Raw genomic sequence first — 11,482 nt, 5'->3', positions numbered from 1 at the left:
GTTATTCCTGACTAAACCCTCATTTGTGCTAGCAAAAATCGCTGATTGAACGTTCAGGTGCCGTCAATTTTAAGTTAATTTGAGATTTATAGATCACATATGCGTAAGTTACAAATGGGCTTCTTAGAACCTGCGTAAGCAAGGTTTTTTATGCTCAGTATCTTTTATGACTCGAACGTAAGCACACCGTCGAAAAAGGATCTTAAGACGAAGTTCAAGTATAAATCTAAGAACATTTTTTATAAATGAGGCCCCTGAGAATGTTTTATTTTAAGGTAGTCAAGGTGCATGTTGCATGCATGTTGTCATGGCTACTGTTGCTGATGACCAAAGGAATAGCACTTGTGCAATTTTCCTAATTGTAATTATAACCCATGCATTATGGGTGGAAATATCACACTGATCAGTGGGATATATAATCTTGCTGATCTCAGCTGGTGTGCAGTGAATGCCTGTAGTAAATTTTAAGCAGTCCAGTGCCAATTACGGCACATTTTCTTTTCACTGAGACAAAAAACTTAAGCCAAACCATGAACTACTCTAGTGCACTAAATTTCAACGGTTTGGGTTTTAGTTTTGTTCAGATATCTTAAATAGCAGTGCCCTTTGTGCCAGTCTGTGGCAATGGAAGCCTTGACATGATCTTGAATATGCTGAACAATGGAAAACACGTACGTCATTTCTTCCACATTTATTTAATTCTGTCAACAGCAGCCAATAAAACATCTTCTATTACACATCATATATGTGCAAAAGTACAACAAATTTACAATTGCCAAAAATGCTGAAACTTATGAAAACCCTAGAGATACAGTACAAACAGAAACATCGTAAGAACGATTCCTTTAGAAATGCAGGGTCCACGCAGGTAACATTTGGCACTGACATCGCACTTATTAGAACAGCTTATTTGTAAATGAATAAAGTCGGTGGTCAGTATCAAAAGGAACTAATTATGTCCTCAGCTTCACTGTCACTCTGTTACTAAACTTTAATCAATACGTATGCATTAGACCTCATCCAAAATGAGGAAAATATGGTTGAAAAATCACACAAAGAACTATTGAATCTATAGCTTTCGAAAATTAAACAAAATTTAAAAAATGATGCACACCATCTGGCTATAAATTGTTCCGTCAATAATCAGCATTTTTCCTCTTTTTTCACACTGTTAATAATGCTGGCCAGGAACCATAATGACCTAAGGAAAAGCTATTTAGTAAATCCATTCCATCATTTTTTTTTATATGTTGGGGAAAAAATGTGCACGTGTAGACGTCAAAGGTAATGGAATGAAAATAAAAAAGGTGCAAACAATATTAATGAAGACTGCACGGGTTAGAGTCAAATGAGCCTATCTGCTCATTATGGTAAGTAAAGGATGCTATGCTTGCTAAACAAAATGAATGGCAGTAATGAGAGAAAATATTTAATCTCTGAAAGGAACCAGCCAATATCTGTTATACGCCCCCTGCTTTCATGACCACATACTAGCACAAGAAAGACCTTCTGCGTGCACAGCTCTGGAAAGAGGACAGGGTAGAAGCAGTGCAGGCTGGATGGGCCAGGTCATTTTTTGTCCAGCCAGCATGCACAGTGCCACATCATCCACTGGCTCCTGTGTCACATGGAACCACTTAGATAAAGGGCCTAAAAAAAAACCCCTTTTCAAACGGCCCATACAGATAGCTGTACTACTGCAAAGTCTACTGGAGTTGCAGGTTCCTTCTAGAGAAGTAAGAGGAAGCTACACCCTACTGCACCCTACAGTGTTCAACACTTCCTTTACTCTGATGACCAGTTGTTCAATCTCACATAAACCACCTAGCATTCGGAAGCAGTTGTGTGAAAAAATAAAGGGCCAATAAATGTACAACTTTTCAGTGAATTACACTGAAAAAATTCTGATTGGCCCTGTGTAGGATTAACCTCTTCTGTTGTGTAGCAGACACAGTCGATGTGGCCATTGTTTCCATGTGATGTTGGCAAGCTTAATAATGGACCGATTTAAAGGAATGTGACAGACTTATATTGCCAAAATGGAAAAAAGAATGGTATTTAAGCTCAACTGTTATGGCAAAGGAGGCACATTTGGCACAGAATATGGTAGCGAGGTCCATGTGCCACATTATGTTATTTCTTTTCTTTTTGTCTATCAATAAATATATGTATATTTCTTACAGCAGGTCTGTAATTTTACCTTGCTGATTTTATTTTTTCAGGAAACTTTTAACCACCTTTGGCTTTCAGATACCTTAGTTATCTTTGTGAGACATATTCAAATAGACATACATGAGCATGCATCAGCCAGTTTCCTCTTCCAAACAATCCAGTACCTCTGGCCCTTCCCAAAACCATCAAACATCACTGTCTGGTGTTGAAATAAACTCAACTCTTACTGTAATGAAGACAATGCAAAATCCTAGCATTAAACAACTGAAAGTGATCCCGAATAAGGTGCGAAAAAAGAGCATTCAGCAATTTATACATCCTCTTCACATACCAAACTGTCTTGGTTAACTACATTATCCTTTGAATACATTATTGTCCAAAATATTTTTCTCCCTTTCATAAGGCCACACTACAGCTATAACTTTCCACTGGTCCAGCTGTCTGCTTTTCTCCCCAAATTCTGATGATTTTTATTAAAATGGGATATACAGTCAAGTGCTAATTATAAGAGCCTGGTAATGTCAGTAGTCAGACTATATCTTTCAAAAAATCAACAGAGACAGAAAATGAGCAGCCAACTTTCTTAGTCTTTTCTCCATTACGTTGCTATAGGTGAACAGGCAGCACTGCAACTCCAGGTATCTCACTACATGAAATGATATGCCCACAGCAAACTCTTGGAGTTTAAATAGTATGGAACATGGCCTATGTTCAGATTAGAATATGCTATCAAACAGCAACTCCCAAGCAGAGATGTGGAGGGCGGGAGATGGTGAGTGGCGGGAGTTGAGAATCCATCATTTAAAGGTGCCTTGCACAATTTCCACCAGCTATTAGTCAAGACCATGCAGCCTCCATAGAGTTACACTGTCATAATTAAACTGAAATTTTTGCACGGCAGACCAAATATTACATTGCACAAACAGAGAGAAGTTAGTGAAAAGTACAGCAAAGCAAACGATAATACTTCCCATCTATCCACCGAGAACCACCCACTCTCCTCAAAACAAGTGTTCCTTCTCCTTCCAGCAACAAGAGCAAACCGAGACCCAGGGAGGCTCATTTGGAAAAAAAGGTGGCTTATTTGCCTACAAAGTTTGCCACACCTGTCGAGGGAGGAGGACGCTGGAAACTGTAGTCTTGTTTATCTCTGCATCTGGAATAAAACTATTCTGGATGGGTGGCACTGGGAGTATCTTATTTCTCACGGTAATAGAGCAGGTACATTTTGAGGGGCTCCGGCAGAGGCAAACCGAGGATCCTCTCTCTTAGTACGTTGATAGCAGGTTCGGACCTGAGCTCTCTGCCTTCCCTCTCCTCCTCCTCTTGCTCTTCCTCTTCTTCGGCCTCGCCTCCCATCTCGCTCTCGTCCGCCCGCTCTTCCTCGGCGCCGTCGCAGTTGTTGTTGTCGTCCATGGGCCCCGGGAGCATGCGGTTGAGGAACACGTGCTTGTTGGCCAGGAGCACGGAGTCCATGCGCCGCCGGTGCATGCGTCTGCGCTTGAAGCGCGGGCCGGCCTTGGGGACGCCCCCGATCCCGCCCCTGGCCACGCCCCCGCCGTGCCCGCGCTCCTGCCCCGACGTCTTTTTCAGGGTGTGCCGGATGGAAATGCGTGCCAGATCCTGCAAGGATCGCACCTCGAACATGGCTGCTTCAAGAGTGCAGAGGATCAAGAGCAGCCCAAGCACAGAAAAGGGGTGTGATTGTGGAGATAAGTGGTGTGTGTGTGCGCGAGAGAGAGAACAAAAAATAACCATTAGTCATCATGATTGGAGAATGAATTTTATAACTAAATAATATAACTGACCCTAAAATATTCCCTCTTGTCAGATTAATTTTAAGAAGATATGTATTCAGGCTCCGACTGAATAACTTGATGAAAATTACGACATTGCAGTCCTATGATATTTCATCACCATTTGGTCACCATTGCAATAGGCTTTAGCTATGAATCTAAACATTTAACAGTAACAAAATGTCATTAAAACAGCATCCTGCTCTGATGTGTTGAGTGGTTCTGCCCATGATGAAGACTACGTTTTTACATATGTCCAATCCTATTGGATTCTCAACATTTAAATACTTACGTAGTGGAACCATTTTGGTTTTGCCATTATCCCTGTTCTTTGGCAACACCAGGGGAGCGAAGGAAACAGCAATGATTTTCTTGGTCTCCCAGCTATTGTAACCAGTGCGAGTGATCTTGGTCAGCTGGAAAAAACAGTTGGAAGACAATGAATATATGTGCTGTGCATGCAGTACTATGTATGTATTTGACATGACTATGTCTGTACTTGTGCATGCTGGCCTTGCACATGTGTGTGTGTGTGTGTGTGTGTGACAGTAAGTTTGCGTACGCATGTGACTTACCTTCTCCTCCAGGGGAAGGACAAGGATCCCCCCCACCTTCAGCAGGTTTTTCATGTAGTCCTCATGCTCCCTCTGCACCCCCGCCCCACAGTACACCCTGTCGTACTGCCTGCTCTCCGGCGTGATCTCCAGACAGTTTCCCACCACAAAGGAGGGCTCGCAAAATTCAAACCTGCATGCCCCACCCACACATAAGCCCGTTAATATTCATTTATATACAGTACAGTCAGACACAATATATGCATTTACACCAGTGAACATCCATTCACATGCTCACATGCTTGGAGATATGTGGTGTGCTTGTCCATGCCTTGCCTACACTGCAGCCAACAGGACAGCCCCCATCTACTTGCAGGACATGATTCGATCCTATGTCCCTGCTCGACCACTCCGCTCTGCGGCAGCAGGGCACCTTGTAACCCCTCCCACACGACCAAAGGGATCACAGAGCTTCTCCACCCTAGCTCCCCAGTGGTGGAACGAACTCCCCGTCCCTCTCCGAACCTCCCCCTCACTACCCATCTTCCGCCATGGCCTGAAGACTCATCTCTTCAGACTATACCTAGACTAACCACCACCATGCTGTATATTTCACTCTAATTCCCCCCCCCCCCCTTTTTCATGACACTTGCTACATGTTGCCCCATCCCAGCACTTTTTGGTAATTTGTATTTGTCCTAATACTGTAGCTTATTCTTCTGCCTAGTTGGCTTTGCAGAGGTTAGGTCTGAATAGTGTTCACTGTGTGAACTAAACTGTGTTCTTGGCTAGGAATAGCTGTAGAAATTAAGTATTGTATCTTACTGAACCTGTGTTTAGTAGTTGTCTATGACCATGAAATGCATGTTTTGTACGTCGCTTTGGATAAAAGCGTCTGCCAAATAAATGTAATGTAATGTAACATATAAACTCCTGTTAACACACACACACATCTATTCTTCTTTTGGGCCCTGCTGGCTGTATGAGTTTGGCTTGTAAGATTGTCTGCCTGAAATCTTAGGTTGGAATGCGGATGAACCTTGGTAGAATGAGCATTCATTGGACAAGGAGGATACAAAATTTTAGGGCAACCCTAGTTGCTATGGCAACTCTTAAGACTGATAGGGGAACAAGCTCTAATGTATGTCATCCTGGTTTTGAATGTTTCCTGTGAAACAGCCACAGTGATACAAAATGCCTCCACTGGAGTGAGAATTGATCTTGTCAGGGATTTTTCAGACAGAGATGCTCAAAATCAAATCAGCCACTGAACGGAGGCTTGGCTTAAATATGCTCCAGGGACCTGGCCTCTCTCTCTGGATCAAATGCTCTACTGCCACACAGCAGTGAATGTCAGGCTCTGTGTGTGTGCCCAGGACAATTGCAGCTTTACTGAAATGCAAACTGAATAAGCTACTGGCAGAGAGCAGTCAATGTGCCACCACTGTTTTACACGACAGCTCTTCACCAGCAATCTCAGCAATGCACCAATCTTATCGCCAACAGAAATGTTTGCATGCTGTAGCTGTAGCTTAGCTCTTACCTGTTATGCATGATGATTTATTCAAAGAATTGGACTGGGCAAGTCATTGCTTAATATATTACGTGCAATTTTACTGGTTGATTGGTTGATTTGTAAAGTCATTAAGCTGATGGACTGTGTGAATTGAAAGGCTGAGACTACCAGGTATCACAACAAGAAAGAGAGGAGTCTCACTTGTCAAAGCTGTCACTGGTTTTGATGAAAAACTCCAGTCTTTGGTAGGCATACTCTATCACATCAGCATGCAGCTCTACCCCATGGTTTACACCAAATGGACCTGAGGATACAAGGAGTTCAGAGGTCAGACAATTATGAGAGTTCAGTCTATATCACTGTTAGGCATCTGTTATGATTTACATTTTTTGTGGCTGATTCCAATTAAAATGTGATGGGGTGTGCCGATTAGAAAATTTAAATGAAACCGAAGTTGTACAAATGGTAATTGAATCTGACAAGATAAAATGAATGGACTTTTTCAAAGCACTTCCTGTAGTGACTGTTGTTCTGCAGGGTTTTCTCCACTCAATTGCTTGAAATCTTATGGTATTACAAACATCCATTGGGTAGACTGAAAACACAAACGTAATTATTAATGTCTCTAAAATAAATCTGATAAAATTCTCTAATATTTTGCATTTTTAACTGCTACAGCTATTTTAACAAGCTGTACAATTTTGTTGACTGTAATTCCAATAAAGCATAAGCGGTATATACATATTTCATCGGAATTGAGTGATATGTGAACAAAAATTGGAACTTTGGGAATATGGGAACAAACAAGTGGAACAGGTAGAAATGATCCTGAAAACTTTTAGGAACTTAAATAAATTTTATGGTTCTGACTTACTCAGTCAATCACTTAGAGACACATCATTGTTAGTAAAATCTCTGCAATGCTGGATTGAGTGGACAAATACAGAGTCAGAAATGAACTGCAGCACTATATTTTTCAACATGAACGTTTTCGCAAAGACTTGTGCGCAGTTCAGAGAATTGTGGCTTTCCTTTGAGCCAACAGTTGACTTTTCTACATGACAGTGTGGCTTACCCAGAATGAGGCCCACCATGGTACTCAGGTAACCAGTGCCGCTGCCCAAGTTGAGGAAGGAGAGACCTGGTTGCAAGTCCAGGGCCTCCATCACCTCAGAGTAGATGCAGGGGGCAGAAAGGTGGATGTTGCCATGCCTCCAGGCCAGGTCTTTGTAGGCATTGTCGCGGAATTCCTCCAGGTAATAGTCCGCGCGGTCGATGGCGCGGAACGCCTGCTCCACCAGCTCTGAGCGGATGTAATGCGCCTCCTTCAGGTTGTCAATCAACTCGTCATTGTCCTCCCCAGCACTCACGGCTCCACCCATCTTGGCTGGAGTGACAGGTGGACCAGGTGGAATTTCTGCTTGGAGGAAAGACAAGCCTGAAGATCAGAGAGATAAAAACAAACACACACATACATACATGCATAGAACAAAAAATACGGAAACATCAAAAAGGACTCTGACGTAACTAAACCACAATTGACAACATATGCCGACCATGAACAAACTGCAATAGTAAAGAGGAACAGTCAAAGCTCACTGGCAGGGACAGATGGACACTTAACACGATAGCTGCCAAATACCCCAAAACTCCGGCTTCAAAAATGACCACAGCACTGAATCAGCACTGTGAGCACCCAGAACTATGTACTGAGCTTCTCTAAATTTATACATATAGCAGGGCTGCTATTCAGAAAACAAGCGTACTCAAGGCTAATGCATGAAGACCCATAATCTGATGCAAGAAGCACAAAAATGGACCCATAAGCAATGGAAAAAGTTGATGAGTTTTTACAAGCCAAAGATTTACAGATTTAAGTCAAAGGAAGCTTACAACCAACAATGTTTGCATGTTGTTGTTGCCACCCGTTAATCATGGTGGTGGATCTGTGTGTGTGAGTGTGTGTGTGTGTGTGTGTGGCTTTGCCACAGGATGTGTGTGATGCATCAGTATAGTGGTATATTAGTAGAAAGCACATGCTGTGTACCTGCTTGGTTACTACTTTTCTGCTCTCAACCACTGACGCTGGCTATCTCCTTCAGGGGTGAAAGGAGGAGCGGAGTGCTTAAGCGTCCTCTGCCAGTACAAAGCCTCTCCACCGCCAAGACTCCTCGTGGCTGCACATGGCAGCTGGGTCCTGTACAGTCCCAGGCTAAGCTGTGCAGGATCTCAAAGCAGCAGCTGACCCCTGAGACAAGGTGCACAGGTCCATTAATGTGTGGATATGCCCTAGCACTCATCAACCACTGCCCCAGCTATGGGCAAATCGCTCCACTGCCTTCGAGATGTCTTGGTGAGACAAAGACTATGGGAGTAAACCCAGAGAGAAAATCTGAAGTGGGGCCCAAAAGGCAATTGGATGGCATAACTGCCACCTTCCAGCAGCCCCATACAATCACATTCTAGATAATCCTGTGCTTCCCCAACAGTTTGGGGAAGGTCCGTACCTGTTTCAGATTGACAATGCCCCCAGGCACGCATATAAAAATGGTTTTGTCAAGATCGGTGTGGAAGAACTTGACTGGCCTGCACAAAGCCCTGACCTCAACCTCATTGGACACCTTTGGGATCAATTGGAAAGCCAACTGCGAGCCAGGCCTAATTGCCCAATCAGTGACCAACCTCACTAATGCTCATCTGGGTGAGTGGAAGCAAATCCCTGCAGCAATGCACCAACATCTAGTATAACGCCTTCCCAGAAGAGTCTGTGTTGTTATAGCACAAAGGGTGGACCAACTCCATATTAATGGCCATAATTTTGGATAAGATGTTGGATGTCAGGTGACCACATACTTTTGGCCATGAAGTGTATATAGTGAAATATGGTGAAAGACACCGGTTATTACGTTTAAGGGGGAAACTATTTTTTTTTACATGGGTGATATGGGCATTTGAAAACTTTTTTCATGAAATAAATGAAATAATGGCTTAAAATGTGTTTTGTGTTTACTCAGGTTTCCTGTGTCTAGTATTACATTTTGTCTAAAGATATGAAACCATTCAGTGGGAGAAATATGCAGTAATAGAGGAAATAAGGAAGGATAATAAGGAGCTTTTTCACGACACATACAACACATGCATGCGGAGGGACAATTGTAAATGACTATTTACCTGGCAATACCCTTTTCAACCACATAGATGTATTGTAAGAGCAGGTTTGGTTATAAATATTTGGTTTTAGTAACAATTAAATGAAAATAATCGGAGCTTTTGGGTGACGTAAAATGCCCAACATCTAACAGACTGTTTTAGCCGTATTTTGATATTTTGTGGTGTAACTTTCATTTGTTCAGTTTAACACAAAATATCTAGCTACTGCATGCTGTATGTAAAGAAGATATCTGCACCCTAACCAGGGGTTGGCGCTGCAGACCCGTTCGAACTACCATTACAGCAGCTGGCGAAAAACACTTCCTGCAAGTGGTCCACCGTGTTTACTGTATTACACACCAAACAGCCCTAAAATACTGCTGCGACATCTGCAAAGAAAATGCTTTTATCCTGTGTCATTTGACATTCTTAAAACGCACAACGTGCACATGTGTACAAAAGCAGCACGAGTGACCTTGGGAAGAAATATAATTGTTGTTGTTGTTACCTTCACAAGCTTAACGCGCCTCATTTTGATCTCTTTTTTCTTCTTCATTATTTTGAGAATTACGACAGCAAACAGGATAGCGCAATACACTAAATACAATCCGGGTGTGAATTAGGAAAATGTTCTCACCGTTGTCGCAGCCACCAACAGCTACGTTGACTAATACCGAATCGAAAATCTGAGGAAGAAGCACAAACAGGAGAAAACACAATCGTAAATGGAAGTCTCGCCCCAACGAACAAAGAAACTCTTCATGCAAAGACAGCACCAAAATCACATTAAGGAATTAACAACTGGTTACCGAAGACGTGTTGGTTTAAGCGTTATTTTTTTCTTTGACTAATAATAATAATTCCTTCAGCGTTTTGGCGCTTCTCAAGCTTTTGTTCAGAAACATTCAGGGCCAGCAAGCACAATGCTGGATGTAAACATTGACCAGCTGACGCTCTGACGTCACGCGCAGTAACGCAGAAAATTCAGGGTAAGTAGCCTATAAACTGTGAACTGTGTAGCCTACGTCAAGATGTCAGTTTTACCGGTTTTCCCTCGCTGCTTATATAGGCTACGCTTTGCACTGTTAAGAATATATATAGCCGCAATACATAATTTTAGTTTGCCTTGCCTGAAAAATTCTCATAAAAGTAACTAATTTTCTGAACGTTACGCGCGGGTTTGGGCCTGGAGCTAGTTTACAGCCTCATTTCAACATCAATGCGAATGTCACTACCTGGATACACAGTCCTCTGTTTTAAAAGTATTTGTTGTGTTTTTTTTTTCTCTTCTTTCTTCTTTGTCTTAGTTTCTTAGTTTGTAATAAAAGGCGTCCAACGTGTGTAAGCAGCCAAAGCAAATTCGTTAGTTTACTCATTTCCGAACTAGTGTGTGTGCGCGGGCATGCGTTCGTTTTTCAAATTTATAGCCTAGATAAAATTATGCATATAGGCGCCTCTTTTCACCTGGCACTGACAAGGAAGCAGTACTGCTCTACATGTAAAAGCACAGACCCACGTACCACAGAAATATTTAACCCTTTCTGGACCTATTGAAATACTGTGTGGGGGAATATGGATTTAATTTCCATGACAATGTCGGATTGATAAAGGCGGGCTAAAATTAGAAATGTATGGATTGCACTGTTCCCCTGGAGTCCATCTACGCTGCCCTGGGCAACCGCTGGGAAATGCTAATAGTCATTATATAGCCGTGATATTGCCAACTGACCTCTCTGAAGCAGATGGTCGGCTGCGACTCTAAATTTCATTTCTGAATCATCAAACAGCTGCGAATGCATTTCATTTTTCCCAGAGGAACTCGAATTGCGGGCTATAGCCTACCGCGTTTCCCCCTGTTATTTTCTGGATGTATTTTAAGCCTATAGCGAAAACATTCTGTCATGTTTAATATTTCTTAAATATATGCGCATGGTATCTATTTGATCAATGTCTCGAATATTTTGCGAAATTGTTTTCCCCAGCTGAACATTACATTGGTGTCAGTGCTGAACGCGATTACCCAAGGGCAGAATGATTGTGGTCTCCTAAAGCGTGTCGACTAGAGCGGTGATTGGACGTTGTATATTTTTCCGCAATTATTTGGCTGCAGTATCTGACATTTGTTTTTTCATGTTCCGTTTGTGTTCCAACAGAATTATTTTAAATAAAAAATATTATCATGCCACCAGGTGGCAGCATTTATGTATAAAATATTCACCGTGTAGGAATTCTAAGTCACCCATTTTGTATACTGAGGGAAGGAAGTCATGGGCAAACAAAATAAATGCTACTGA

General features: G+C 42.2%; 1 protein-coding gene across 4 annotated transcripts; it reads right to left on the bottom strand.

Moving 5' to 3' along the window:
• Positions 1-676: 676 nt before the first annotated feature.
• LOC135234012 (protein-L-isoaspartate O-methyltransferase domain-containing protein 2) lies at positions 677-10,148 on the bottom strand. Of its 4 annotated transcripts, none has more exons than XM_064298098.1 (7): positions 9,998-10,148; positions 9,826-9,874; positions 7,114-7,476; positions 6,240-6,342; positions 4,544-4,715; positions 4,261-4,384; positions 677-3,824 (listed from the first exon to the last, which is right to left on the bottom strand). In XM_064298098.1, exons 3-7 carry the CDS (start codon positions 7,418-7,420, stop codon positions 3,370-3,372), a joined length of 1,161 nt encoding a protein of 386 aa, XP_064154168.1. In that variant the 5' UTR covers positions 7,421-7,476; positions 9,826-9,874; positions 9,998-10,148; the 3' UTR covers positions 677-3,369. The 4 variants fall into 4 exon arrangements, with proteins under 4 accessions (XP_064154168.1, XP_064154170.1, XP_064154167.1 ...); XM_064298100.1 differs by having other exon boundaries at positions 677-3,821; positions 7,114-7,455; XM_064298097.1 differs by having other exon boundaries at positions 7,114-7,455; positions 9,998-10,147.
• Positions 10,149-11,482: the final 1,334 nt, after the last annotated feature.

This window comes from Anguilla rostrata, chromosome 11 (assembly GCF_018555375.3).
Source record: "Anguilla rostrata isolate EN2019 chromosome 11, ASM1855537v3, whole genome shotgun sequence".
Classification (NCBI taxonomy): Eukaryota; Metazoa; Chordata; class Actinopteri; order Anguilliformes; family Anguillidae; genus Anguilla; species Anguilla rostrata.
Note: the sequence above shows the minus strand (reverse complement) of the source record. Positions and strands in the feature narration are given on the sequence as shown.

Excerpts from the sequence above, each read along its gene's own strand:
- LOC135234012 (XM_064298098.1), bottom strand. The coding sequence starts at position 7,420 with ATGGGTGGAGCCGTGAGTGCTGGGGAGGACAATGACGAGTTGATTGAC. Across the intron at positions 6,343-7,113 it reads CATGGTGGGCCTCATTCTGG|GTCCATTTGGTGTAAACCAT; the intron begins GTAAGCCACACT and ends TTGTATCCTCAG. Across the intron at positions 4,385-4,543 it reads TCCTTCCCCTGGAGGAGAAG|CTGACCAAGATCACTCGCAC; the intron begins GTAAGTCACATG and ends TGTTTTTTCCAG.